General features: G+C 46.3%; 1 protein-coding gene across 2 annotated transcripts in view; it reads right to left on the reverse strand.

Moving 5' to 3' along the window:
* Nucleotides 1-7,864, reverse strand: part of AHNAK2 (AHNAK nucleoprotein 2) — a 72,822-nt gene extending 64,958 nt beyond the window's left edge. Inside the window, exon 1 of one of the 2 annotated variants that reach the window (XM_066188955.1) lies at nucleotides 7,672-7,864. In XM_066188955.1, the coding sequence (XP_066045052.1) occupies nucleotides 7,672-7,726 (55 nt within the window). In that variant the 5' untranslated portion in view covers nucleotides 7,727-7,864. The remainder of the gene's footprint in view (nucleotides 1-7,671) is intronic. The other variant, XM_066188957.1, reaches the window with a different exon arrangement.
* Nucleotides 7,865-26,637: the final 18,773 nt, after the last annotated feature.

Here is a 26,637-nt window from a genome sequence, read left to right on the forward strand (position 1 = left end):
CTGCTGAAGGTGTGCTGAGGAAGGAAGGTGGTCTCTGCTTGTGGTGGGTTGATCCAGGTGATGCACAGAACATCAGAAAAGGCACGCTGGCTTGAGGTCAGTATCGTAACAAGAGTTTGTACCTTGGTTTCTGCAGTGCCCTGCAGCCAAAACTGCCACATCTGTGCTCCTGGTCCTGGCACAGGACACTGGGTTCAGGTAACAGAGAGGAAGCCATCAACACCTGCAGTTGCAGGAGGGGTGGCTGGGACATACAAAGGATGACACCACAAACTCATTGGTGCAAGGGAACATCTCCAGGGCATCCTCAGCAGCCATGAAGAGTGGGAAGCCTGAGAAAGAGGCACCTGGGGAATGGGGCAAACTGCTCTGACACTGCTCAGAGGGAGAGATTGGAGAAAGACAGAAAGGCCATGTATAGGCAAGAAAATCGGGAGGAAAAGCATCCTGAGATATTTGGAGTTTTTCTATCAGATGGACCATCAAACTGTATTTTAAAGGTTTGTCTGAGCTTGACTGTTCTTACAGCTCCATGATGTCACTTATCTTTATCTACCACGAGGCAGTTTGTTCAGGGGTTAAAACTGCAGTTTCCAGCCATGTGGCAGCCTGTTGTAATCTGCCTTATTACATAACCCAGCAAATATTTTGCTAAAGTTCAGTTTAATTGCAGGATTGACAGTGGCGAGAAGCATATTCTCCTTTATGAATTTTTCCCCCTTGGAAATCAAGATAGAGACATGCAAAGGGCAGCTTTCTCTGCTTGCCTTATTCAGTGGCCAAGAAAGGGCTCTGTGCTCCCCCTCACACCAGTCATGTTTTGATTCTTAAGGAAAAGGTTAACATCTCTCCTTTCCCTACTTCTCCTGCTGTGGCACATACCAGAGATCAGAGTGCAAGAGACAAACATGACACAAGTCAAGCACAGAACTAGAAATAGTATAGGGAGGAGGTGAGTTATCCTTAGTCCAAGTTAGGTGGAGCCCAGCTATTCTTGTGCTGTTTTCCTAAGGTTACTCTGGATTAAGGGACAACACAAAGGGGAAGGGAGTGAGACAAAAAAAAAAAAAAAAATTTGCTATTTAGGTTTTCCTGAGACTGTTTATAGGTTGCTTGACATCATTTCATGATCATTCGTGGCAAAGCTTTCCTAGGCTGTTTTCTTCCTCCTCTCTTTAATGCCACTGTTGCCTTTCTGATGATTGGGATCTGTGTGGCTCTTTCCAGATTTCATATTTTCTCCTGCTCCTCCTCATGTGCTTCTGTCTTCTCATCAAATTGTTGGCCCTTCTGTGTAATACAGAGAATAGCTGTTGGAAGCTCAGAAATGCTGACTGTTGGGCCAGATCACAAATTTCTCTGTTCCTTACAACAACTTCAGATACAGCTCTTTCAGATCCATGCTGACCCACCTTTTTAATCTTTTTTCCGTACCTTCTTTTAATCCTTTTTGTTTTTCTAATCATAGCTGTGATCCCCGTTTACTAAAGCTTTTTGTGGTGCAGCTCCCTTTTCCAGTTACACTAGTGTGAATCCAGAGTAAATCTGCTGGTGTAATTGGGATCATAAGATATGAGATGACTGTGCCTTCCAGGAGCCAGAGCCAAAACCAATGTCACCGTTGTCAGCATCTTTCTCGCCGTTGTTTCCAATATCAAAGAGAGATTGGAGTCTGGGAGCAGTGATATCAATCATCAGACTGGGAGTTAAGTTGCATAATTTACCTCCTTCAACCTTCTCCAGATGCTTTTCAGCCATTAATTAAGTATAGGAGCCCAACAAAGACAAGGGTTATCATTTTCAGGGTGAGGCACTAAGAAGGCAGCAATGTTCTCAAAGGCACATACAAAGAGTCTCCCCTGGCTCTGTGGTGAGACCTCACATTGATTTTATTGACTCAAATTCAGCAACAGGAGTCAAAAAAAGAGAGAAAACTCCCCGTCTCCTGTCCGTGTCTTACCAGAATGTTGATCCCACTGGGAAAATGGGTGCCACAGAATGGGTGCTGTGTCTTTCCCATGCCACAGTTGTGTCAAATTTGGGGCTAGTGTTTTGTTGAATAGGGTCACAGGAAATATAAATGTCTGAACAACCCACTCCATATGGCATTGGCTTCACTGGGGCTATCACATTTCCCCTTCCAGCCCGTGGCATGTCCAAGCTTCCAGGCCCCTCAGGGTCTGGGGATTGATTTTCCTCTTTCATGCTACTGCTGAGTCCCAAAGGTATTTACTGATGTTGGTTATCAGTCGAAGCTGAGCTCAGCTTTGGTGCTGCCAGACCTTGAAAACAAAAGTGTGGAGAACCTGATCTGTTCTGCATTCATCCACATTCCCAGCACCTCTCCTGAAACACATCTGATGCAAAGGATTCTGCTTTATGCTGTGTGTCATGAACTTAAAAAAAATAATGGAAGCCTGGTAAACTTCCCAGACTGTGCAGTGCATGTGTCTTTTGTGCCCTAAGAAAAGGGTGAAGGTGGTAGGGCTGTTTCCTTTAATTTTCTTGGCCCATAAATGTGCATCATGTTCTCACACTGGACTAGTGTGCTGGTCCATCCCAGCTGTGTTTCATTAACAAAAGTTTGTATTGAGGTGAGATGGAGAACTGAGATGGAGAACCCTATGGCAGTGAAAGACAGATGGAACAGTTTTGTTTCTTGTCTCTTACGTATTCTATGGACACTGCAGTAAATGCAGGTAGAAGAGTACATGTATAATGCACCTGTGTAATTTACAATTAATTTGCTAGCATTAATTTACTAATATTTCTCCCACAGTAATTCTAACTAGATGGATCTTTTTTTTCTTATTGTACAGCCTGTTCTGACAGAGGAAGACACACTGATAGAAATCTAATGGTAATATTGTACTAAAGAGAACTGGAAGCCCAGCCAGGACTAATTACTCCAACCTCAGAGCTGGCTGCTCTCCCCATGGTGAGGCTCCGTGCAGGCACACGGGCTGGCAGGGTTAGTAGGGGAACAAACTAATGCAGAAACAGGAATGAAAGGTTACACTTGTGCAACTCTTACGGCCCTGAAGATACTTAACACAAAATGTTACGCCAGCAAGTTTTAATACACAGTCACTACTATTAGTTGTAATATTTACTACTGGTAAGTACAAAGGCTTAAGGCTAGAAAAATTAGGTCCTTATTGGCATTTTCAAACCCATCTGTGTCTCATGACTGAACACAGTTATGTAAAAGTCTGTGTTGCCATAAAGGCAGAGGTGTATCCTTGAGAGATATTCCTTTGGTGTTTGAGAGTTGGGTGGCCTGAATTTCCTACAGTGAATGGGCTCTAGCATGGGTGGGCCGGGATGGAGAAAGCTCCCTCATGCAGAATACCAGCTCCATGTGCCTTTTCTGTCACGTCAACACTGGCTACAGGAGCTCCTTGTTATCCCCTCTCTGCACCCCCTGCACTTCCACGTCATCCCCAAAGGTGCGCTCTCAGTTAGACCAGGGAGAAAATAACCCTCCTGCAACCTCACTGCCAACCAAAACCCCATGGGGATATCCCACTGCTCAGTAATGCAGCGCTGAGCACCCCACACATCCAGGTTACCCATGGTGGCTGCACTGGCAGAGGCTACAGGACAGATGTGATGTGGTTGGGACAAGGGTGCAGGAAACACAGAAACAAGGAAAACACAGGGTCCATCTGCACAGGGCACTGGGTGACCATGTGTGCTGCAAGCTTGGATCCAGTGGTATTTTGCAGCCACTCCTCCGTGTGGACAAGCCCAGCCTGGCTGTTTGTTTGAGTGTTTGTCTTGGCAGCGAGTCCCCACGTCAAACCAAGGGTGTCATTTATCTCCAGTGGTGGCAGTGCTCACCAGAGCGAGGGGCAACAGCAGCAGCCCTGGAGGCTCTGGCTCATGGGGGCTCTCCCTGGCCTTTGCTTCACATCCCTCCACCTCTCACACAGTAACAAGGGCCCTGGAAAAGAGGCTGCTGCAGCGAGAGTGCCTTGGACAGAAACACATGGTGCACAAACTGCTGGGCGAAATGCACCATGCTTTGGTGCCCAGGGAGGAGTGGACTACCAAGGCAGACTTGAGATGTCTGTTGATTCTCCTTCCTTCTTGAAGTTATGAAATGCAGCAGTAAAGAAAAATCAGCATTTTTCAGCTGGTTTTGGTTTGCTGCTGAGGTTTGTCAGTTCCTCACATGAATCAGAAGCTGTGGCAAACACAATGTGCTGTGCCTCTGGTGGGTACATACCATCCCTATTTCTTGCAGCTTGATGGAGAACAGCAAACCCTTCATTGGACAGGGGATGGACAAAGAAAGCCTTGTTGCCTGTGGGGCTCTGTCATGCTGAAGTTTCTTTTCCTCTTGTGCTCATAAGTCACCAAAGGGCCTGTGCGTACCCATTGGAAATAGAAGTGTGAAACTAATAACTAAAAATATAAACTCTGGAGGGAAGAAGATGAGTCAGGAGGGAGGGAAGACCAAGAGAAGCCAGAGGGATGAAATTTACTGAGCCTGATTCATGATGCTGGCAGGGAGCTCTCTGACAGAGCCAGATGAATCAGATTCCCTTTCAGTCTGTGCTGGCACCACAGTTATTTTGGTGTTACCATGGGTAGAACGAGAGTAGGTATTGGGAAGCATTACTGGGCAGAGAGTGAGAGCTGAAACTGAAACAGCTTGTAATCTTAACAATATTCTCACTGAATGAAGTAAAAGGAGGGAAAATGAAATATACTGGTGTGCCAGATCAGAGCCTCTCCTGAGAGCCAGGGAGGGTGTTCCTCACCCAAGCTGGGAGCCTTGCTGCTGCAGGTTTTGTTTATCTCTGTCTCTTGATGGGGCTGGAATAGATGATGTTGCAGCTCATAGTCAAACACCTTGAGAAAATACTTCTACGAAAAAGTGCAACTGAGATGGCATTTTGGTTTAGATCCTCAAAATTTGTGGACCATATTCAGCAGCAGGTATGGTGGAATGGACACACAGCCTTTCTCACGGCATACAAGAACAGAGGAGAAGGGATGTCACTGTACTTGCAATGTTTTTCTGGATATCACAGCTTGCAGTGGAGCCCTGACCAGAGACTTCCACAGCTCCAGCTGATCTCAGGATCTCAGGTGTGTTATTCCCACACAGTGCAAAGATCAACATGGCACCTGAGAAGCAGCAATCTTGTGGTCCAGGTGTCCATTCAGCAAAGGACTAAGGTACATCTTTTATTTTGACCCTTGCTCCAATCTGGTGGCAATTAGGAGGCCATACACACTTGCTCCAGTGTCTTAGTGAACGGAGTCTTTTGCAGCTATTAGTTCCTGGCGATTTAGATCATGCCCCAAATCAAGGTGAAGAAAAGGTTTAGAAAACATTTGTGCTAGAAAGACCTCTATGTTTTAGGGTTTGGCTAATTGCCACAGTTGGCTGATGGAGATGTTCTCTTCTCCTACTTATTTGTTGTTCTGACTCAAAAATTATCCATGAAAAACACGCTCATCAGCAACTGCAAAATGCTCTCAGCCTCCTCCAGATGTCAGATCCAAGTGCATGCCTGTGCTTGCCTGGCTAATAAAGAAAACTGGCAAATTATTGTTTATCTGTTTCTCACCTGTGTCATCATGACAGTCAGCTAAAGCAGGAGCAGATGAATATAGCCGGCAGAGACAGGAGCTTACAAAACCAGCCTATTTTTAGCCTGCCTTCCTTCCATGCTGTGGAGGAAACGAGGCATTTAATATGCTCTGCTTGATGTGGGATTCATGGTGTGGTTTTCCCCACCCTTGCTCAGATGATCCTGCCTCATCACCACGCTGATATTCCTTTCTCAAACCCGTATCACATGCCCGGGCAGCCGGCCAGCCTACCTGTCTGAGACAAACAGAGCTGCTTCTCCCTGCCACACCCTGAGCTCTGAGGATGATAACCCATTGTCAGGAAACATCAGCGGTAACTGTTTGGGAAGCAGATGCCTGTCAAATTTCACATGCAGCCATCTTTCCCTGCTGCATCCCTTCCCAGCACAGATCTTGCTGTAGGTGCCATGGCCCTCATCCTGCTCGGCACCTCCAGGATCTGGTTGGTGCTGTGGCAAGACCCAGTGCAGGAGATGCTCCTTTTACATGTGACCCACCAACATCATCCTTTCACACCACCACAAAACTGGTACCATGGAAGTAACAACCCAGGTTCATGGCATGGGGGAATTTTGTTTCCTTAGCCAAAAAAAACCTGAATAAACCAACCCAAACATTTTGCTAATCAGTGAGGAAGGCCTGGTTTGGTGTTCTCTGTTTGTGTTATGGTTGTATTTGTTTCTATTTGGTAGCACCTAGAAGTTCCAAGAATGTCTCTGATGTGGTAAGCAGAAAGCATAGTAAGAACCACAAAACTAGTTTGTTTGCTAAACGAGTAAATCTGTGCAGGCAGACAAACATTAGGAAAATGCTTCTACTGGAAAAGTCACATTTATAAAAGAAAATATTTTCACCAAAACTATGTCAAATATATTTTGAATAAATCATTTAAATACTGTCAGAGTGTAGTCCTAAAATATTTGCTATAACCTTATAGCGATTCAATTGTAACCAGGTAACCAGCAGAGAGTCAGACTGTTTCTTTTTTTGGGTGGAGAGATATGAGTTATTCCTTGAGTTGCCTCCTTGATTCCAACAAGTCAACTTAGGCAATAATAGGACTCAAGAGTCAGACAAGCAATTTCTGACTTTCCATTGTTATGGAAAATATAATCCTAAACTATTTACAAAAGAAAACAGAAATAATCAGGCATTGAAAGAAAAAAAAAATGAAAGCGCTCCACTTTTAGACTATCAAAATCTTACAGACTGTGTTTTGTGGATTATAACTTCTACCAGAATAAATAGCGAGGAAATTTATTGCAGAATGTAGATAAACATAGTTTTTTGTATATTTTAGGGAGAAAAAGATACTGTAGAAATTTCAGATTCCTGCCATTTTTGTAGACACAACTTTAAGACTACAAGTTGCTTGTTTTAAAACAGGTCAGTCTCTGCATAAACTAAAGAGCAGATTTGTAATTTATTGATACTCTTCTGCCAGCTAAGCACTGTTTTGCATTACTCTTTTAGACTCATTCCTCCAGTCATCACTGTTCTACTTCAGCGATATTTTACATTAAAATGTGTATCTTTTCCCCTTTAAAAAAAAAAAAAATTAAATTGCTAATTTCCTCCTGCTCTGCAGGAAAACCCAAGAAAATAATTCCTGCTTCCAGAGTGCCGTGTTGTCCAGCCAACAGACCGAATACAGAGCATAGGACACGTTGAATTTGCAAACATACACTGCAGGGCACAGCTTTAGCCATTGTAAATGCCGGGTGGATTGGATCATGCAGGAATCCTGCTACTCTGAGAAATGAAGGGCAAGCTCGTGAATTAAGGCATGCAACCCGAAAGAGGTCATTTAGACACAGCTTGAATTTAATTTGTTTACAAAGTCAAAGGCTTCCTTAAGCATAGCTTCGACATACGCAGGAAAGTTTAGAGGAGGCAACGACAGGCTTTTCTTAACTCTATTTTTCCTTATCTGATTCATGCAGCATCAGAGAAAGCCACACCCCAGCAGCTGCAGGGTTTGCCTGGGAGGCTGAGTCGCAGCGAGCGGAGCACAGGAAAGCAGAAGCAGAATACAGAAAAGTATAGAAAACGTGAGCCCACCACTGGCTGGAGATCCTTGCCAGTTAGGAAGAACTAGATGAAAGCAGTCACACATCTTGGTAGGTTATGGTGGTACAGCAATAACAAGAGAGAAATACTTTGTCTTTTCAGAGGATCCCGGTGCAGAATCAGTCCCAATCCAGAGGAGGAGACGGAGACTTTGTGATTCTGTGCTGCAGGAAAAGTGCAGCTAGACTGAAACTAAATGCTGGCACACTCCTCAGCCTCTCAGTGAATATACATCCTTGGATGCAAACCAGATTATTCCGGGCTGCCCTGCATTGCATTATGCCTCACTGATCACTGCGTGCAGAGCTGGAGTTCAGGTCATTGCAGAGAGAGGAGTGGTGAGGATGTTCCTCGCAGAGTCTGAGCACACTTAGGGAGATTGATGAGGGCTGCCCGGCTGCCCGATTGGCTGCTGCACTCCCCGGGCTCCAGCAGAGAGGCCAGGCTGACACGGGAGCACAGCAGCCTCCTGGTGATGGAGAGAGCCAGCAGGAGTGAGGCTGGAAATGTTCTGCATGCCTCCCTGAGGAAACGCAGAGAAGCGTGCAAGAAGGGTGAGCAGACCCTGGGATTTTCCCTTTGTGAGCAAGGTCTGATGCAACCCATTCCCCCCTCCCAAAATCAGCAGAAGGGAATCTCACTCAACTGCTTAAAATTAGATTCTCAAACCCTGGACGCTCATCAGAAGTAGGGGTTTGGCACACATCTTGGAAATGAACCTGTTTTCATGGCCAGCTACTTACCACCACCAAGAATGAAAAACAACAAGATGTAAATTATACTTAGACTTTCTGTGTTGAACTTATCATAATGTTCAGACATTTCATTAGTAATCTTTAAAAAACAGGTAAATCATGCTGCCCATTCCACATGTGACCAGCGTGGGGCCAAAACCAGCTGCTGGGCAAGAATGTGCACTGGGTCTGATCAGTGCCCACTGAGATCAATAGGACAAGTTTCCCTGATCCTAGTGGAAGCTGAGGAGAGGATGACAGCAGCCAGTATGAGCCGGGAGGCCAGTGCTGCTAAATACAGGGAATGTGCCCATACCATCACCCCTGTTTTCTGGCTGTGAGTATGGCAGTGGTATTGGTCAAGAGCACAGGGTGGGAAGGGACTTCAAGGCTTCGTGCTAGAGTTGGCCTACTTGGCATTTATAGCAAGGAAGGCAACAAGTGTGGCTGCACTGCTTGGCATCCACCTTAGATTATACCTAGCCCTTCGTTTGTCTTGAGAAGCATAATCCCCATGACACCAGTTAGCCTGGCCCCACCAGCTCTGTGGGGATTTGGTGCCTCAAAGATCACAGGAGAACTGACTCCCACCAGAAGACAGGTCTGTGGACTTCTGAGGCCAGGGCTCAACTCCCAGGGCTTTAGATGTCTACAGAATAGAAGCTTTATGCTGTGTCCCATTTTAGTCAAAGGACTGCAGTCATGCAGCCGTATTTGGTTAATTGGATCTCTAACCTTTATATTCTGCTAACTGTGCCTGGTGGCGTAAATCCTTGAGCAGCAGAGCCAGTCCAAGGCCCCAGCTTGTCATGGCTCAAACATGGGGAAGATGGATCAGAAGACAGAGTGGTGACTCAGGGATTCTCTGTGCGCATAGGATGTGGTTTCTCTCTATTTGCAGGACCAGCTGATCAAGAGAGCAGTGTGCTTTCTGACAAGTGAATTATTCTTAGTGCAGTAGAGGAATAAATATCCATGTATTCTTTCCTGCTGCTGAAAGCCCTTTCTAGACATGCTTTTGAACATAGTAAAATATTTAGTGAAGATGACAACAGTTCAAGTAAAAATGCAGATGCAAGCACACGTGCATGCACACACAGGAGAACAACTCAGCTGGAAGATCTCCCTATTACTCATTTCAGCCATATGTTTGCACCTACAAAGCCAAAATATTTCTTGTGGCAGATATTTTTGGTTAGCTTTATTTTTGCTTCTGGTATCAGTAGTGAATTCCTGTACAATGCAGAAAGCGTGCAGGGTAAGGAATGCGCCAATATGTCACTATCCAGCACAGGAAGCAGAAGGGCAGGACCTGGAAGGGATTCATAACTGTGGACTAGATTTAAATGAGGTTTCAGACCTTGAAGCGTGACATGTGCAGAAATTAGTCCAGCACTGTGCTGCCAGGCACCCCAGCTCTCTGCTTGGGCTGCTGCCTTGTGCTAAGCACAAATACCCTCTGGAGGGACCTCGTTTCTGTTGCCCAAGAGATCGGATCTCTTCCACAAGGCCCAGAGGGGGCTGCTCTGCAGGAGAAGTTCAGTCCATCTGGATTCCTGAGCCTGCTGAGCTGCTGCATCTCCAGAGATGTTTTGTTAGGTATCCTTGGAGCTTAATTTATCCATGGTAGCAGATGTGGGTAGTTTGGGTTTCTCCACCCGCAGTGGTTTAGGGGTGGTACCCACTTTTGTTATAACACACCAGTCCATGGAGCACTCCTGGCATGCAGGTGGTCTGGGCTCAGTTCTCAGCTTGCTCTGTGAGAGTGAGGGTTTGGATTCACATGTTCCTTATCTCAGAAGAACCAGAGACATAAATATGGAGCTTCACTGGATCTGGAAAACATCCTCTCTTGACACCATTGAGAAAGCTCTGTGTCTCTTGCTTCCTGAATGCATTCCAGCAGAGTCTTCACAAATGCAGATGAAGGGAAAGTGACAGCCCCTTCCTGAAGGAAAGGGCCATAAATCAGTAGCTGCTTTTCCATGGACCAGAAGTCACCACAGTCTCTGCTGAAACGAGGTCTGAGGTGCTGATAGAAGGGACCAAAGATTTAGAGCTGCACAACCCCACAGATCTGCTGGCCACCCTCCACAGGGCCACAGCTCAGCCTGTCCTCCCTAGCCTATTCCCAACCTTCCTGCTGCTCTCTGCAAGCATTTTCAACTTGTGAATGGGGCTAATGCTACAGTTTTCTGATCAGACCCTTTCTCTGTAAAATCCAAGTGTCTTGTCCTCTGAAAATGTCCTCCCTCACTTGCTCATTCCATTCAGCCAGGTGGGGATGCCCTCAGGGCTGGCAGCTGAGTCTGATGGCCTCAGGGCAAGTGTGTCATGGAAATATCCACAGATGACAGAAGAAGAGGGAAAAGCAATTGCAAAGTGCTAATGCTCCCTCAGGGGCTGTGAACAAAAATAAGATAAAAAGACAATACCAGACCTTTCTCGTGACATTTCATACCCCAGAAAATTTGTGGTGGGGGAGGAGCAGTCCCTGGTGCAAATGGCTTGTGGTTTGGAAACACTGCCTCCCTGGGAGTCTTTTTCCATGTGCTGTGCAGCCTTGCTGCTCTGTGTCCCTTCACTGCTTGTCGTGTCCCCTGGACCAGGCTGAGCAGGACCAGGCCACCAACTGAGCAGAGAAATGTCCCAGAGCAAGGCAGTCACTGGCTGTCAGAGTCTGGTGGTGTGGCATTTCTGGGCTCTCTGTTTCCAGCTGAGTCTTCAAAGACCCAAAAGTGAGGTATTGGGGAGAGAATGTTTGCGTGACTAAGGAAGAGAGTAACTGAAGTGTCTTTGGTTTCTAAAACGGGGCATGTACATTGCAAGTTAATTTTCAAGGATTTTTTTAATAGTGTCTGGAAAGAGAAATGTACCTCTGAAGGGAGATTCCTCTAGAGATGGGTGTTGGAGACACACACACCTCTCCATTACTGCTCAAGGAGCCTGGAGGATGGGTTCAGTGCAGTTTCCCTATTTTCTTCTGTTCGCAGAGGTACCTGATGCCCATCCTGGGTACCTTAGGGCCCCCAGACATCCACAGGGGGCTGGGAGGTCTGACACAGGACCCAGGATAAACCTGTCCCCTTCCAGAGCGGCCAGCAAGGCAGCATATCCTGGTTGTCTCAGAGAGCATGACTTGCTCACATTTGGACAGCTGAACCTGGCCAGGGAGGCTGCACTTTGACATTGTTCAAGTTAAGTCAACACATCTGTTCTGAATCTTGACAATTCGAATAACGGGTAGATCAAAATTGTTCAGAGATGCATATTTACTTTTCTACATTCATTCCTACTTTTGTTTTGTTTGAATTACTCTTCCCCCTGCAGTTCAACTCATCCAAACAGTGCAGCACAAACGAAGATGGCTCTTCAAATGAGCTTGTATTTCTGTCCTGCGTGTACTTCCTGGATAAAAACACCTCATTGGGATTCTTGTTAGAAACTTCCCCCTCTGCATGTGTGGCCCAGTTCATTTCACAGGTAAGACTCCTCCAGGGGCATTTATGGCTCTGGCCTGGCACACCTCATTCCCTTTGTGTTGTTAGGAGGAGGGCAGCCTGTGTAGGAGCACAGTGGCAGGGTGAGGTTAGGGCACAGACCCGATCTGCTCAATTCTCACAATAACACCATAGTCTTGCCAAAAATATAAATACTGCCAAAAAGTAGGGGCTAGCAATATGCTTCCTAGAGGTATCACAGAATCATAGAATAGTTTGGGTTGAAAGGGATCTTTAAAGGTCATACAGTGTAATCCTCTGCAGTAAGCAGGGACATCTTCAACTAGGTCAGGTTGCTCAAAGCCCCACCCAACCCGACCTTGAGCACTGCCAGGGGTGGGGCACCTGCTGCTTCTCTGGGCAACCTGTATTTCACCAGTTTCATTGCAAAAACCCCTTCTTAATATCTAATCTTTTAGTTTGAAAACTTTCCCCTTTGTCCCACCAGTACATGCCCTTGTAAAAAGTCCCTCTCCAGATCTCTTGGATACCCTTTAGGCACTGGAAGGTGCTAAAAGTTCTCCCTGGAGCCTTCTCTTCTTCAGGCTGAGCAACTCCTGCTCTCTCAGCCTGTGTTGGTATGACAGGTGCTCCAGCCCTCTGATCTCTGCTGTGGCCTCCTCTGGACCCGCTCCAGCAGGTCCATGTTATATCCTGAGCAATTCCTCCAAGTGTCAGCACTCACCATGTCTCCACACACCAGTGTGTTCAGATGGTTTTGCCCTAGGTCAGTGTGTGCGGGAGGAAGAATTCCAGCTGTCCTTTTGCTCTGCAGTTTTCATACCACTGAAAGGTTAATGGGGCTGAATGCCTCCCTGATCCTCAAATACTTAGGCAAAACATGGGGAACACAGCTTGTGCCTTTGAAACTCAGAACTGGAGGAAGGCTGCTCAGCCATCGGCATCTGTTCCCAGCCGGACTGGCTGCGTGAGCCCTGCAGAGTCTGCTCCAGCCCTTCAGCTGCTCTGCAAGAGCACATTGCTCAACTGGGAGCAGCTTCTTCGTTCCCATGGGCATGGATGTCACTGTCACTCTGCACTGTAACTTTCCAGGTTGCACAGCTGTTGCCCAGCCTCAATCTCTATGTACATCCCAGTGTCTGCACACTAGCATCCAAATTAATGGATTTCCTTTTTTGAGGGTCCAGATTCCTCTCTCTTTATTCCCTTCTTTCTTGCTCTCAGTGTCCTTCTATTCTTTACCATTGACCCTCAGTGTTTGGTTACTGGTCAGATGGTGCTGCCACTGCATGGGCAATTATGGAATATGGTGGCAGAAGATTTTTCCACTGAGGTCTGTTAGGATCAGAGGGGAGATGCATTGCCCTGGGAAACATGTTCACATTTCCATGTCTGACAGAAGGCTCAGCCACTCCCTCCTCAGCCTTCCCTCTCCCCTTCAATGGCCTCCTGAAGCGTGCCCATTCTTATTTGCTACATGTGTTCTGCTTGGATTTATACTCTGGCCAGTTCAGCTGTCTGAGATCTGCAAGGTCCTGCAACGTCTCCTGAATCACCAGTTTTCTTGTTTTCTTTATGTGACTCTCTCCTTTTTTCCTAGAGTGTTTTACATAACTTTCTGGATGATTGGGGGTTTTAGTCTATGTGACATGGACCAGTTCCAGTGACTTTTCCCACCTCACTTTTGTGATCTGGTATCTGCTGAGTTACACAATCTCCTCTGACTATAACATTCAGCTCATCACTCCCCCAAGGTAAAAATCTGCTTAGGGAGCTGCTCTCATCTCAGATGCACAAACCTTTTCTGGCACAAATGAAATGGGAAAGTCAGACAACAAAGTTCCCTGGAGCCAAATGGGTGTCATTCATTCCTGCCATGTCTTGCTCTTTTAAGCAGTACAGCAAGAACAGAACAGAGAACTCAGGAGCAAGTTTAGAATTTGTCTGAAACTGTTTCTACAGGCAAGAAGAGCTAATAACTGTACGTGGAAAAATTAGATACAAAATATTAAAATATTTTGCCTGAAATAAAAAAAAAACAACCTTTCTCAACCTCAGCCTTCCAGCCCCACCACTCCCTTTTAAATATGTCTGTGATTTACTCCACTATTGGAGCTGTGCACATGGAGTATTCAAAGCGAGCATGCAAGGCACCCTCAGTTTCTGCTGCAGCTTCCCTGATCCAGAAGGTGCCCAGGTGCACTGGCCTTTAGTGTGCAGAGTCCAGATGCATGAAAAAATGGACTTTTTCTAACAAAATTTGGCACAGCTCTTTACACTGGTGTTTTCCTTCCAACCTGAGATCTTTTCCTTTAGTAACCTGGGACCACACCATTTTGCTGGACTAAGTGAAGACTGCAGAATATGGCACCTGACTGTGCAGGATCTTATCATGGCACTTTATTCTCATTTTTTAATGTGTATTTGATGCATGCAAGCGAGCATTACTGGTACATCCATGGGGCAGGGATGGAAGGAAATATGCAGTGTCCAGTGAATTTCTGTAGGGTCATGTGTGGGTGTCCTGACTCAGCTGTTCTTTTGGCCAAGCTCTACTGACCAGCTGCTCAAAGCTATTTAGTCACCAGATGTCTCAATATAGTTCAGCATCTTTCCCAGGCTGACTGAGGACTGGTGAGGACCGGTAGAGACTGATCCATTCATGATTATTGTTTGTAAAGACATTGGCTTTTGCTGCTGGTATAGCTGGACCCTCTGTGCCTAAATTCCATTTTTTTTCCAGAGAATTTCTACTATAGCTCTTTGGGCCTTTCAGAAGAGTTCCCTCTCTGCTATATGATTTTAGCCTCCTCCTGGTAAGTCTTTAGGCAGAGATCAAGGCTTGGGCAGAAGAGATTTCACTGCTTTAAACAGTGAGAAAAACTTAGGCCAGGTTAAGTCTCCTGCACTCTCATCACACTGTAGTAATGCTAAAGTACAGTACACTTTACTATTCCTAGTAAAATACACTTGTTTTCAGGCTTTCTTTTTGAGCCAATCAGGTGTAATATCTCAGTGTTTTACCCAAAAAGACTCTTAGTTAGGATTCTATTAAAATAACTTTGAAAGTTTTATTAAAATGTATCTGAAAATTTCTGAGTGAGATATATCAACCTCAACTATGTAAAATCTTTCATTTTTACAAGAAACTATCTGAATACCCTGATTTGTCCAGTTATGAGGATAGTTCATTTATCTCTTTCTGTTTCAGCCATTTGAGTCCCAGACCATCAATTACAGAAATTTCTTCCCTCTTACAAGGACACATTTTTCAATGTTATATTCTTTAGGGTATAAAGAGGTATTGGTTGGCTAAAATCTGCTGATTTTCCATAGCTCTGTTTCCTAATCTCCTCCTCCCAGCTGAAGAGAAAATACCAGCGCAGGAAGACCTTTTCTTCCACAATGTTTAGATCAGTGCTCCTCCATTAACCAGTCAAAAGGTAATGGTCTTTTAGCTACCCAGGTGACATGCATTGCCCAGATAAAAAGGATTTTAGAGGTTGTAGGGCTGAGTATTTCAGGACTTTACCCCTTACATTTCTTTATCCACTTCTGATTGAAGTCCTGTGCAGCTTCTGGGAGAATTCAGCATGTAAAAGTGGGATTCACCAAGGCCAACAAGGAGCAGTCCCCTAAGTCACCCTGAAGAAAATGGCAAGGAGAGTAGCAGGGACCTGCAAAGAGATAGAGAAATTTAGTTCTGAGCTGCAGAAGTACCTGCTCTCACCTGGAATCTGTAACCATAGACTCGTTCGTGGAGATCATGTCCAAGCCTACTTTTTGTCACAAAACACAGCTGGGGAGAGGCCCACCTGCCTTTGCATGGAGTAGCTCAGTGTTTGCAGGACACTTCTGGAAAGTGAGAAGCTGAAGAGCAATTCCTTTCATTTCCTGGAGAAGGGTGCCTGAAGGTATGTGAGAGCCTTGTGAGCATTGGCTGCACCCTGGAGTAGGAGAGAGGCACTGTGCCCTGCATGAAAACATCCCTCAGCCCAGCAGCAGAAGAGTTTGAACTGGGCTCTGGCACGTCTGGGAAAAAGCTTTGGCTGGTGGGCATCTCTTCTTTCTGTGTTGCCAGAGGCTGTGTTCCAGAGCTTGCTGCCTCGGAGGATGCCTGATGTGAGTCTTCCATGACTCATCCCTGCAAAATAATATCCCACGTGAAAAAGGCCTTTTAACTCCAACTGTGTTGTCCCAGTGCTGAAATCTGCCCAGGCCATCTTTGCTGTGGGTCTTCTCTATCTGCTGCAGACTTACGTGTCACCTGTGCAGTGCCTCCCACTCCATTTGCCTGTGTTGCATCTGCTCTCCCGTTCTCTCAGCTTCCTCCATCCCAGGATCATTCCCCTGGTTCCTCAATGCTGCTTTTGTGTAAAAGAAAATTCTTTTACAGAGATGAGTTCATAACAAGTGGATCACCATCCTTCTGCCATCTGCCTGCCTTACCAGTGGGATTCCCAAAGGGGCCACCACTCAGAAGTGACAATGCATTAAGGTCCTTTCTAGTGTTAGCTGACTTGCACAGTGTACCCAGTGGCCCCCAGTGCCTGGCACGGGGTTAGGAGCTGCTTGCGGTTTCCACACGTTGCCTCTGCCTCTGGAAGGAGGCTGCCATGGTGCTCCAAATGATGCTGTTTTACAAACAAAAAGCATTTGCTCTGTTCCTTTATCATTTCCTGAGAGGGCGCGTTCATCTCCCTCCTACTTGTGGCTGTCATCCAGCGCCTGGATCTGTGCAGGAAGTCTGCCTTGAACAACACGTGAGGGCTGCCAAGACATGCATTGCTGGTCCCCACAGGCACCAGCAGACAGCATTATAATTGCTTATCCTCAGGAGATCAAGTGGTACATGGTGTTCTCCTGCACAGACCAGAGCACTTTCATATCGCACGGTAGCTCTGCTTGGGGATAGAGGAGGGACAGAGCCTGGGGCTGCTTACACTGGGACAGAGAAGGCTGCAGGACCATTTTGGTGTTGCCGCCTCCATCACATCCGACTGAGCTGTTTGCTGAGCTCACCAGGGGCTGTGACTCAGACAGGATCAGATATTTGAGCACATTGTGGCTGCTCCCTGTGAGTGAGGGGCTTCACCCTTCTGCTTGTCCGTGCTGCAGACCAGCCTCAGGTCAGTCAAGGGTTGCAGGGAAAGTGTTTTTCTTACTGCTCAAAGGAGGCCAAAACCTGAAGCCCTGAAGGGGTTTCCATGCAGATCTCGCTCTACTCTCTTTGGCAGTGAGAGCTGTGCCCCTCCAAGCCCAGGCATCCCCTCTCCCACCAGGAGGGGTGGCCATGGCTGTGGGATTTTTGCCCTTTTTTTTCTCACAGAAGAGGTCAGGGAGAGCAAGTTCTGGGGAGGGAGACAGTTCTGAGTTGCCTGCTGGCGTTTCAACCTGGTCCTCAACTAGGAAGGAGCCTTTCAGCAGGGCTGTTGCTATTTATTTCATATGTGTGGTACCTCTGTCAAGGGAAAGCATGGGAGTGACTCAGCTGCTGCCAAAGGGATTTACAGTTTCAGCCAGGCACAGGGGTGGGACAGCCATGCCTCCAGAACACAAGGACACACCTTCAGCTGCAGCCACTGCTCTTCACCTGCCATAAAATTTGGGATCAGTTATCATTCTCATGTTAACAGAGGCCATGATCTGCTCAGCATCACCTCCGAAAACAAGCCAGCTGTGAGGGCTCACAGGGAGGGCTGTTCTCTCTGGATAGTCTGACACTTCCAGGCAGGCTGCGCTGTTTTCCAGAAAATAGGGACAAAAATCAAATGCCTGATGCTCTTGAACTGGTCTCCCTAGGAAAATACTCTGTGTGTGTGAACAAAAATGTGATCCCAAACAGAAAATGGTCACATGACTGAAATGTGTATGGCTGGAGGAGAGATAAGGGTTGGTGAGAGGGAGGGTAACTGCAGTGCCATCAGAGATAATGCACTCCCTAAGAAATAACCCCCTGCTGCTCTGTGGGAGCTGAGGGCAGCTCAGCACAGCACTGTGCCTTGCAGAGCCAGAGACTGCTGAGACAGAGCCCTGTCCAGCAGCCAGCGAGGGTCTGCTGGCCACCTGCCCTCTCCCCTTCTCCTGGTGTCCACCCATTGAGTTCACTGGTTTCTTCACACTGTCAGTGGCTGACACTGCCACAGGAGAGCCACCACCCAGCACAGGGCATTGCCTAAACACTTGTGCCTCACTGGGACCAGTGTCCTTTCCAGGATTGCAAGGAGACACCTACAGCCAGCGGGGATCCACCACCCAGGACATTTTCCTGAAGGCAGGTGCAGACACACCATCTTTCACAGACCTCACCAGAGCTGAATCTTTTCTATCTGAAATAATCCATTCCTCCTTTTCAGTGATTACACAGAATCTGGAGGTTTGGTCCAAGAACTGGAGGAGCCAGACTTGCTGAGTAATGGGGTTCAAATCCATGCTTCCTCACCAGGTAGTCTAGTGGGAGCTGTGGGAATTCCCATTGCATTTCCTGAAAATGGGTCTGCTGTGCAGCAAGAAGCTCAGACTCTGATCAGATAGGAAGGCACCACTGCAGATATGACTGATTTAGTGGTCGAGGTAAGTAGGTGGCTGCCAAACCTTGTTGTACATTTTACATTAAATATTTAGCACATTAAAAAAAGGAAGGTGTTTTCTGGAACAGAGTGCCCCTTTTTCTAGGTGAGTGTCTTGACTGCTAAACCATCGAAGTCATCATTTTTTTCCTTGCTGCATGTGCTGAGGTTTCTTTGCTTTCTACATTCTGAAGGAAAAAGAGTGACCCGTGAGAGGTAACTTGAAAAATATTTCACCAAGGAATACCAGAATACCGTTATCTAAACATTGCTTTTTGGTGAGCTTATGGGATTTTTGTCCTGGCTTCAGCTCGCAGGTTTTTGAGTTATTCCATGGTGCAAGACTACCCTAAGACTAATGGAGTGAAATGCTCTTTCTTCTAAACTGCTGCACCCAAAATAAAGGTGTTAGTATGTCTGTTTTCCACTCTGCTTGTCTCTGTGGTTTTGGTGTGAACTCTGAGCAGCCAAAGGTGCAGAGAGATCCCACAGCTTGATGGGAGAGGTGGGTACCTCCAGCTGCACAGGGCAGCATTAAACAGCAGCTCTAATTATCCAGAGGGGTTGCTGAGAGAGGCTGCTGTGGCTTCCCTACTGCATTAAGCCCTTAAATGAAGGCTGTTTAGGAAGTCTAAAGGTTGCCTAGCATTTATCAGTGGGTAAGTGCCAGGACATGGGTGTGAAGATGAGGAGAGGGTTCAAGGCTGGGGACCACTCTGGGAGCAAGAAGGTGCAGAAGAGGAAGAACCTCAGGGAGGAAGCCATAGCTCAGGGAAGGAAGTGTACAGCCAACAGGCAGGGTCAGGGATGGGCTGTTAGAGGGAACAGTGTGTTGGAAAATAAAATGATTTGGCTTTTCTGTTTTAAAGAAAAATAGCATCCTCTGTGTAAGTCTGTGCTGGGACGCCCTGTCCGACCTTGCTCTGAACCTGGGTGTGTGACCAGACATTATCTGGTGGGGGCTTCCAGAGGTCTGTTGTAAATACTGTTTAAAGGAAATGTTCCTACCAGAGGAGGAGGAAGAGTTGTGCCAGGAGCAGAAGTGAGGGACAGAGCCCCACTGGTTGTGACAATGGGGTGAGGGCAGGATGGTGGGTGCCCAGCTCCCACACCTCAGGGCCACCCTGTGCACACCCCAGAGCTCTGCTCTATCTGTAATTCATTTTGCATGATTAGCTTGACATGATGTAACCCCTGTCCTTGTGACTCAGCACGCCAAATATAAGCATCAAATGACTACAGAGTCATCTGATTTACAGGAGTCTCACTTATAACAGCTCATTACCGAGCCAGCAAAGGATCTGTGAGCCAGCCAGAGGAGAGCAGATTGGAGAGCTTATGAAAGCAGATTTTGGGAAGACTTTCCTAGTCAGGCCTGAAAAACCATCCACTTACAGCAAATAAGTAAAATCATCTTGCCTTAATTCTAAGTTTTCGTTTCTCACTTCACTTTGTCTTAGGAAGCGAAGTTTCACCAACCAAAGCCACCTCAGGAATGGTCTAATGAGTCTGTTTAAAACCAAGTCAAAATGAAATCTGGCTGGGAGCTAGGTGATGGGAGTAAAGTTTTCCAGCAGCACAGGGTGAGACCAAAGGAAACTCTCAGACCTGCAGCTCTGTCGATGGAGAATTTTCTCGTGGTGTCTCTGCATATCTCAGTGTGTCCTTTCACAAGTCAGTTGATGGCCAGAAACTCCAGTTGGCTGTGAAGTGTATCGTGCACTCACATGCCTCTGCACTTATTTTGTTACTTAAAGAGAGCCAGATCACCAAAAGTCTTCTTAAATCCCCTTACTGTGCTTTTCAGCTCACTCCTAAAAAAGCTACATTGGGTCAGTGACTTGGGTGGTCAGGTTATGGTGTTTTCTGAATTACTGCAGCGAAAACTACTCCCATGAAATATCCCAGGCACTAAACAGGCTATTTGACTGCAAGGCACCCATTTGACATCACCTGTCTTTAAGCTAAGTTAGGAAAGGAAATGGAGACATTCAAAAGTGCAATGACACTTGCATTCAAGTCTTGCCTAATGTGATCCGTCCTGTCATGTATTTCTCTTTCTGTAATTTCTCTTTCTGGGCTAGTACAGCTCTGCCTGTGCCCTGAAAACATGAACTTGGAGGGATGAGGCTCCAACTGATCTCAGAGACCTTGTGCTTATGGATAGAGAAGACACATGCCTAAGCCCTTCTTGACATGGAACAATGCAAACACATCTCTAACAGGGTATTTCCCTGACCTCCAGGCTATAGGATATTTGGGATGAGGGATTTCCAAGAGATGAGATGGGCACTCAGGCCTTCCCACAGCTAGATGGGTGTAACTCTAGTCCCTTGAAGCCACTGAAGAAATAAAATGTTTTTATTCCAGATCTCTGGGCAGTGCCCAGCGCCACTTAAAGGGACCAAGCTCCCTACCTGTACATGTCCTCAAGTGCAGGTTGTCAAGATGTAGGAAACACAAGTAAGAGATTCAGTTTTTAAGGAAAATGCAAAATGTTTGGAAGTATGCTTATCCATGGGTATTTTTCATTCTCTCTTTTCTCTCATTCTTTTTATGCAAAGCTGTCACAGGAGACATCTGACAGAACCTCTTGGGCTTTGTCCATGTGTGACCGGTGTTTGTATTTAAAAAAATTATCTTGGAAATGTTTTGCCTAGTTCACATGATTTATTGCTTCAGGATAAGATTTTCTGGAAACCTGTGAGATCCTCCAGGATCAAAGCAGCCTAGCAAAGGCAAGGTGCTGTTATCGTTATGTCTTCAGTCGTCTTACTCTCCCCATAGGGAGAAGTAATTGTGCATGCAGTTTGTGTCTGTAGGCAGTATATTCTACAGAAATGCCACTTATTACTGCACTGCTTTTCATCTGCAGAGGGGAAAAGTGATGTGAAAATGCCTGGAGGAGCAGGAATGTGGTAAGATGAATCTCATTTTACCATGCTTAAAAGAACCTCGTGCAGACAAGGAGTTGATAAAAGAGAGTCAACACTGAATAAAAATCCCCAGTTAGAGCCCTATCAAAAGCAGCACTTCCAATGGTGAAGTGGGTTAGCTCTCCCTGCTTTTACATAAACCTGTGCTAGTGCGTGCTTGCTTGGCTTTTTTATAACGTGTACCTTTTTATAATCTGTACCTCTCCCGTCTTGAAGCCATGGCTTTCTTTCAGGTACCTGCATACCATTTCCAGCAGCTGGATGGCCAAAAGCTCTGGTGTTGTGCTGGGTAATTGGACAGAGGTGCTGCAAGGTCATTGCTCCAAGGCAGGGCACTGCAACTCCCCAGTCCCAAGATACAGAGTTTTTTTGCCATCAAGTGATGGCAACTCATGGTGGCTTGCCATCACTTTAAATGGAAACATCCAGTCAGCCCTGAACCTGACAGAAAAGTGATGGTGCTCAGCAGCTCAGCCCTGGCTTGTGGCAGTCTCTGGAGACAGAAGTCTCATTGTCAGGCTGGGTTTGGAAATCAACATGTGGGTGGAGAGATGGCTTGTAGCTGCTGCTGTGGGGCCCAAGGTTTTTGGGAGGGCTGGAAGGCTCCAGTTTGTGAGGGTTGTCTGCTCCCTGTGGGCGGGGGCACAGCCCTGGTTTGCCCCAACCACCACACCCCCTGTGCAGAGGGAGGTGTTCGAGACCATCCCCAGGTGAGCAAGGGGCTCATGCTGGAGGCTCAGCCTGGGATCTGGCAGCAATCCTTTTGCCCCAGCTGCCACTGGCACTGTGTGTTGGCTGCTTTTCTCATTCCTTGCCCCACTGAAACCCATGGAGCAATGCCTCAGGCAGGGAGTTGAATTTGCAGAATCGCTTTCACGCTTTCTGCCCTGGAGTCTGTCCTTGCAGTGCACTGTGGTGGGATTCAGATTGGCTTTTACCATCCCAGTGCATCTGAGGGGGGTAAAGCATTTTTTCCTAGAAAAGTCACTTTCACAGGTGTCTTCCTTTCCTCATCAAACATCAATGAATGCCAAATTAGCTCAACAGCTTTGGCAAAACCATGCTCTGTGCAACAATCCCCTGGGATCAGGTGGATCTTTCCCCCACACAGACCTCCTTGCTCTCAGCAGGGAACCTTATCAGCAGAGGCTGACTGATAAAGCAGGGCAGTGCCACTGGGGGTTGCGTTACCTGCATCTTGGCCACACACACAGAAACACGCGTGTGTGCACACACATTCCTGCCAAGCAGGAGGCAGCAGTGAAGCTTCCAGTGATCTGGAAGGGACCTGGAGGGGCTCTCAGAGAAGAACTGAGCTTGTAAGGACCCCTTTTCGTTCAGCCTCTTCTTCCAGGTAACAGTTTATTTGTTGCATCTGATTTTCCCCTCAGCACATTCATGCCACCTGCTCTGAAAATTATTTCTGATTTTGCCCAGTGTGAATTTCTGCTGGGCCATTTATAACTGACTGTCACAGGGTGCCATAGATCCTGCTGTCAGAGTGAGCACAGACCTGATTTATTCCCTATGCCTATGTTAGGAAATCACCAGTTTACATTTAGGGGGGAAAAAATTGTGTTTTTTCTTCATCCTCTCAAATTTTATCACAGCACCATCAAAAAAAAAAAAAAAAGGACTGAAAGGGATTTCTGAAAGTCATCCAGCCCCAGGCAGAGCCAGGACAGACTGAGCATCTAAACCCCTTTGGACTCTGCTTGGCCCCAGTATAAAGACACAGCCACACAGTCACAACATTACAGAGTAACCACTGCTCTGTAGTGGAAATTTGCAGAGTTTGCCTCACCTCATAGTTCAGGAGCTCCAGGGTGGACCTCCCTTTGAAGTAAACATGCCTCCCCCAGATTTGCTCCTGGAGGAGAAGTTTCACTGGAAATGTTTGTTGCCATGAGATAAGACAAAAGCAGCCCCCATATCTGCATGTGCAGAGTCCTGGTGGTCACAGGGATGCAGGAGCAGCAGGCACAGCAGTGCTTTTGGTGCTGTTGGGAGTGGCTGGACGAGCAGGTATGGCAGGAGGGAGATCTCACTGGAGAGAAGGGTGCTCCCATCTTTTCATGCTCCCATCTCTTCATCAGCCCAGCAGGACCACTCTCTTCTCAGTGACAGACACACTGCCACATGGTTATAGCACCAGTGGGATGTCCTGAGCATCCAACACAGGAACCGTGAGCAGTTCCCAACTGAGGGCCTGTACGGAGAGATTGGTGCCCATGGTACCACTGCCTCCACACCAAAACACAAATTTTCTTCTTCCCACAGGAGGATGAAGCTGTTTCAAACAGTCACTGTGCTTCTGATAAGGAGTGCGTCTTCTTTACAGTCACCAGGTTTCCAAGCAGATGTATTTTGTAGTTTCTACAACAGCTGGGTGGGAAACTGCGTGTTGCCAGCGTTACTGCTGTGTGAATTCCTTTTTCAGATGTTTATTTGTATTGCCAGTGTCCTCAATGTGTCCTTGCTATGGGTGTAGCTCTAGTGCCAACAAAAACCTCCCGAAATTTCAGCAAGGGCATCTGATCCTATCTTGGGTTGCAGGAATAATGAGTGTTTTTCAACTGGTACTTGAACTTAAAACCTAATCCTGATTTATAGCCCCACAGATCTCCTTTTCAAGCCCTGTGTGTTTCCTCCTTCCTTGGGAGTGGTGGCATCAGTCAGTGGCTCGGGACGTCAGGGGAGCGTGTCTAGATGACGCATGTGTCGGTGATCCCAGGAATCTTTCCCTGGAGTTTGTCCAGGGCAGAGATTCACTCTTTTCCAAAGTAATGTCTTGCAAAAAATGGGAATCGTGGGGAAGGTTATGACATGTGGACAGGGGGGAAAAGTTAAGGGGTGGGGGACTGTTGTTTCAGACTGCTGTCTATTCCTGTAGCTCATGGAAATGAACAGTTTGGGCTCAAGTGTGAGGTGCTGTTGATTTCCCTCTCTTATGCAGTTTCAGGATCAAGAACATTTCTTTATCTGCAATTTAATGTCTACACTGAGTGCTGGGATCACACTGGTCGTTGTATTTAGAAATGCACTTCTGAGGGAGGAGGCTTTGCAGCCTGAAGCACATTTAGCAAAGTACATAAATGTGAGGAGGGGAGGAAAATCCCTGAAGGCACCACTTGTACAACTATGCAGCATAAAAATTTACACCAGTTCAATAAAGTATACACAAATAGTTTACAGTCTGTCTTCAACCCTAGCTGCTCTACTGTGATTTCTAAATGGAATATGATTAATGTTAAAAATAATCCAATATATGAATTCTGTCTTTTGGATTGTTTTTAGCTGGTCAAAGGCCATTATTGCCGTAATTGAATAATCCCACAGCCCTTTGCTCCAGACATTCACTATGGAAACTAAGCACTGAGGACTGGCTATTCTATTTTCCAGTCATCCAGACAGCATTTTAATGGGAAAGAAAAATCTGATGCAGTTAAAAGCCCCTCTAAAAGCAGATTATGAGGAAAAAATAGATGCTCAGATGAGATGCAGGCTGATGATTCACTTCAAAATACTGTAATTGTTAAAGACACTGATAATCACTTTGGCAGGAATGCAAAGACATATAAATGCTTTTTTACCCTGTGTTCTCTAGATTGAGAGACAAGGGGGAGGGTTGTTTTCTTTCCATGAGACCAGTGAAAAGCACATGTTTCTAAAGTAGAAATCAGGGTTTGTTCTGAGAGTGTTTTAAGACTCTCAGATGAAAAATACTCTGCTGTTAGAAATGTTGCATGTCATATTTAGACAACAGTGTTTATTAATTGTAGGATAGAATCATCTAATGGCTCCAGCTGAGATTGTGACATAGTGTACCAAGTATTATATACACATCATACAGCGAGGTGTAAAAACAGCCAGGGACACCCCAAATCTAAGTAGACTTGTAACTGGACACTGTTTATTTCACCTGTTTTTACATCCTTTCAAATCATTGACCCCAGCTGAGATGCTCTTGACTTACATCAGCTTTGGAGGGAGACAAATCAGAGGCAAATTTTGTCATTCTCATTTTTTCTGAGAAAAGGGCAGGGAAAAGGTAACTTGTTTGTCTGAAGTCACAGGAGGAAAATGTGGCATTGACTCTGGATACTGTCCCAGGTGCATAAGACTGTTTTCCTCCTGTAAGAAATGTCCTAAGCTCATTTCAAGATGAGTGAGAGTTAGCCAGAGACACCCAGGTACTGTTTGTGGTGAGTCTCCATCACTTCTTGTCCATTCCCCTGGAGTTTTCACTTGTGTCCTGGTGAGCTCACATCCCCTGTGGTCCTTTCACAACCACCACAAAAGACTCTGTACATCTTGAGAGGTCCAGGGAAAGCAAGTGCAGACTGAAATGGAGACATGAGGGACAATTCAAACCTTTGACCCCACAGGGCTGCCAGTGTGGCACTCACCACGCTGGTTACTGAGCCAGCCAGGCTTGGCTGCTAAAAACATTGTGGGATTTGGTTGCAGAACTTAACCCTTAGAAGCCCAGCAGCTGCTCCCCAGGCCCTCTGAGGAGCTGGCCAAGCAGCCAGCACTTAAGATCCGACATTTGAAGCATTGCAGATTCATTTTTTTATGCATTTTCAATAACCTAAAAAAAGCTAAAGGTCTCTAAAGGTGCAGCTGCATTACCGGGAGAGAACCATTTAAGATCTGGCACAGGGAAAAGCACATATTTAAAAGACAAGCCTATCAGTCTTTAATGAGGTTATGTGGGGACTGAGTGGTCATCTCATCATTGAGTAATCCTTAATGCAACGTGCTCTGAATCTATAATTAAAGCATCCTCCACCTTTATCTCCTATGATAAATCTTGATTTCTCCCAGATCTTGCAAAACCTCTCTGTCTTAAGGGTACACCTGGTATGTCCATGAGCCCTGAAAGGACTTAAGTAGCCTAGTGACACTGTGAAGGGCTGACTTGAAGCTGAGTAAGACAAACTCCGAAGTGATGTTTCCTACTGAATGAGTTTCAGCAAAATAAATCAGGTTTTTAACAGAATGAAGCACCTTTACCAATTGTTATTACCCACTGTCTCTTGCTACAGGATGGCTGCAGCCTGCTCACACTCTTTATCTGTGGAGGAAATCTTCTCTACTGCTTCTTCAAAAAATCATGTCTCAACCCAGAGATTCTGCAGATCTCCCAGGAGGCTCCTTGCCTTCTCCGCCACTGAAGTTGCTCCCACCTGAGCCATTGCAAAACTCTCCAACAGCACCTGTTTCTAGAAAAAGGCAACTCAAGGCAAAAATA

This window comes from Chamaea fasciata, unplaced genomic scaffold (genome assembly GCF_029207755.1).
Source record: "Chamaea fasciata isolate MVZ Bird 193981 ecotype frontalis unplaced genomic scaffold, bChaFas1.0.hap1 SCAF_7, whole genome shotgun sequence".
Classification (NCBI taxonomy): domain Eukaryota; kingdom Metazoa; phylum Chordata; class Aves; order Passeriformes; family Sylviidae; genus Chamaea; species Chamaea fasciata.